Source organism: Aplysia californica, unplaced genomic scaffold (genome assembly GCF_000002075.1).
Source record: "Aplysia californica isolate F4 #8 unplaced genomic scaffold, AplCal3.0 scaffold00537, whole genome shotgun sequence".
Taxonomy (NCBI): domain Eukaryota; kingdom Metazoa; phylum Mollusca; class Gastropoda; order Aplysiida; family Aplysiidae; genus Aplysia; species Aplysia californica.
The window spans coordinates 110,141-112,718 of NW_004797807.1; the positions used below are offsets into that span (position 1 = coordinate 110,141).

Sequence of the window (2,578 nt, forward strand, 5' to 3'; positions counted from 1 at the left end):
CCCCCGAAATCAGGTGACCTCCACTTCGTTCAATTGAAAATATCTGAACTTCTGTTCAAGAAAGATGGGTATTTTTTTTTCTTCGAAAGCAAGGCAAATGAATAATTTTTTTTAGATGATACTAACAACTCTACATGCCCAAAACTTGACGAACGCCTGATTCCACTGTGTCGTGACACTAATTGTCACGGACCTTCACACAACGAATAAAGCAATTCCGGACCTTTCCTCATCCTTACTATCGTCATTTTTCCTCTACTTCTTTTCTATGTTTGTTACTCTCTTGTGAACTGCTATTTCCGGGGTGCCTTGATAGTCGAAGCAGACTTTGTGCTGTTGAGGCTAGAGAGGTGAGCAGAGTAAGCCTGATTCCCCGTTTGTACTTCTCTGTTGACATCCACCCCTTGGCGCTTTTATGACCTTATGCAATTGCGAGCGCCGTAAAACATTATTAAAACTAAAGCGTCTTGTCTATCATTATTCACTGTTGTCCCCAGAGTCTGTTGTCCAACAAGATGAGCCCGCCCAGAGAGCCGCGGGTGTCACTTTCGCCTTGGCCAAACACTTCCAGGACAACATGGTGTTACAGAGAGCCCCAGAGCGAGCCAACATCTACGGCTTTTCTCCCGATATCGGAAAGAAAATCATCGCACAAGTAATGGAAGTTATCATTCTTTTCAATAGTTTTTAACTCATGATTTTTTTCCTCTCTCAAATAAGAAATATTTTTGCAGACAGGCACAAGTCATAAAAGTTACCACTTTCTAATCATATTATTTCCACGTGATAAAATTCTTTTTTTCAAATATGAAATGTTTTTGCAAACTCAGGCAAACACTTCAAATGGAAGTTAAAGCTTTCTAATCATATTTTCACTTGTTAATATTCTTTTTCAAATAAGAAATATATTAATAAAAAAAAAGAAAACGACGAATTCTTTTTTAAAATAAGAGCATATGTTTTTTAAAAAAAAGATACAGTTTCATTTAAGTTCTTTTAGCCTACTTGTATGTGTGGCGTAGCTTGCCATGGACTTCAACTAGGCAGAAAGAACTTAAATGAATATGTATCTTTAAAAAAAGACAAGGAGAGCTTTCTCTATAAGCAAACAAATATATACACAATGGAAACCAAACTTCTCCTTTAGGTAGGGCAATACCCATATTTAGTGTATGTCAAGATTTCTGGAAAACCCCGAAATCTGGGCTAGCCTGCTTGCCATTTAAACGTCCAAATAACCTAATCGTGTTGATAGGGGCGATAAACCCATAGATTTACTTTTCATTTTGACTCTTTCTACTCTTTCTATCTTCTGCCCTGCAGATGAATACCCCATCGAAGCAGTACGACTACACGACGGTGGTCACAGCGGGCTCTACAGCTGGCGTCGGTGTATGGAAGATAACTCTTGATCCACTCAACGCCGGCGTCACTGTCACCATCAAAGTTGTATCCGACCGCGGCACCTTGAATCTGAAAAATGTCATTTTTGGTGACGTGTGGATATGTAGTGGCCAATCCAACATGCAGTTCACTGTACCTCAGGTAAGCAAAGTTTTTATTTCTCGAGGCAGGGGTAGGCCCAGAGCAACATACTCAGGGAACCTAAACAAATGGGTAAGGGGGAAAGATCATGGAAACGTAGCTTTTTTTTTTTTAGAGCATCCGAGCAAAGGAATGAATGGAGAACCATGATCACCGATGTCTGTCACAGATCTGGCACTGGATGATGATCTCAGTCTATCTGTTAGGATGTTGTGTCCCATTCAGGCCTGGTTGGCCCTGACAGGCAGAGTTGAACAAGCCCATCTGCTAAATAAAGCAATGAAATTCTTGTCTAAAAGAAACATTTTTTTTGTCTTGAAAATAATTTTACTGAAATGTTTGAGCTAACAACTGCTGATGCCATGTCCGTTTGCTGCACGAGAGCGCCTATTTTCTTTTACAGACGGCATGAAAAGTCTCACTCACTGCAAGGTTTTGCTACTTTTCCGTTCTATTAATTTTGATCATCTACCAATTTGCTTTTCCTTTGTCAGTTTGACTGCTGTTGAGCAAATGTGCTCTTTTTGAATGCTGTCAACAGTAAAAACAAACGTGGATGATTGGAGCATGCTCTGGTGTGGTTTGCTCCTTCTTTCCTATTAAACATAATGTATCGTCCGAGTCTCTTCTCCTTTTCTTTGCATGTCACTCTCTATCTCTAGTTACACTTTTAATTTTCAGTAGGTCTTCTTGTATACTCATTTGTGTTGCAAGGGCTGTAAAAAATAACTAAAAACAAATAATACTCTCCCGAAGATGATCGGAGCAGACAAGGAACTCGCTGACGCCCACAACTACCCCAACATTCGTCTGATGTCCGTGTCCTTGAAAAAGTCCACCACCCCACTCGATGACCTGATCTACATTGACGAGGCCTGGACACCCCCAAACAATGGTGAGTGTAGATTTCATTTTGGAGGGTTTTTACCCTAAGGTATTGAATAAACGGGGGGTTAGGAATAAAAGATGTGTGTGTGTGTGTGTGTGTGTGTGTGTGTGTGTGTGTGTGTGTGTGTGTGTGTGTGTGTGTGTG

The 2,578-nt window shown here is 40.5% G+C and overlaps 1 protein-coding gene across 1 annotated transcript in view; it reads left to right on the top strand.

Annotated features, from left to right (window-relative positions):
* The window catches only part of LOC101860839 (sialate O-acetylesterase), a gene marked incomplete in the record, with an annotated part of 15,141 nt that overhangs the window by 1,954 nt on the left and 10,609 nt on the right, over positions 1-2,578 (top strand). The window contains 3 exon segments of the mRNA XM_013087050.2: positions 498-655; positions 1,324-1,545; positions 2,302-2,440. Coding sequence (XP_012942504.1) covers positions 498-655; positions 1,324-1,545; positions 2,302-2,440 — 519 coding nt within the window.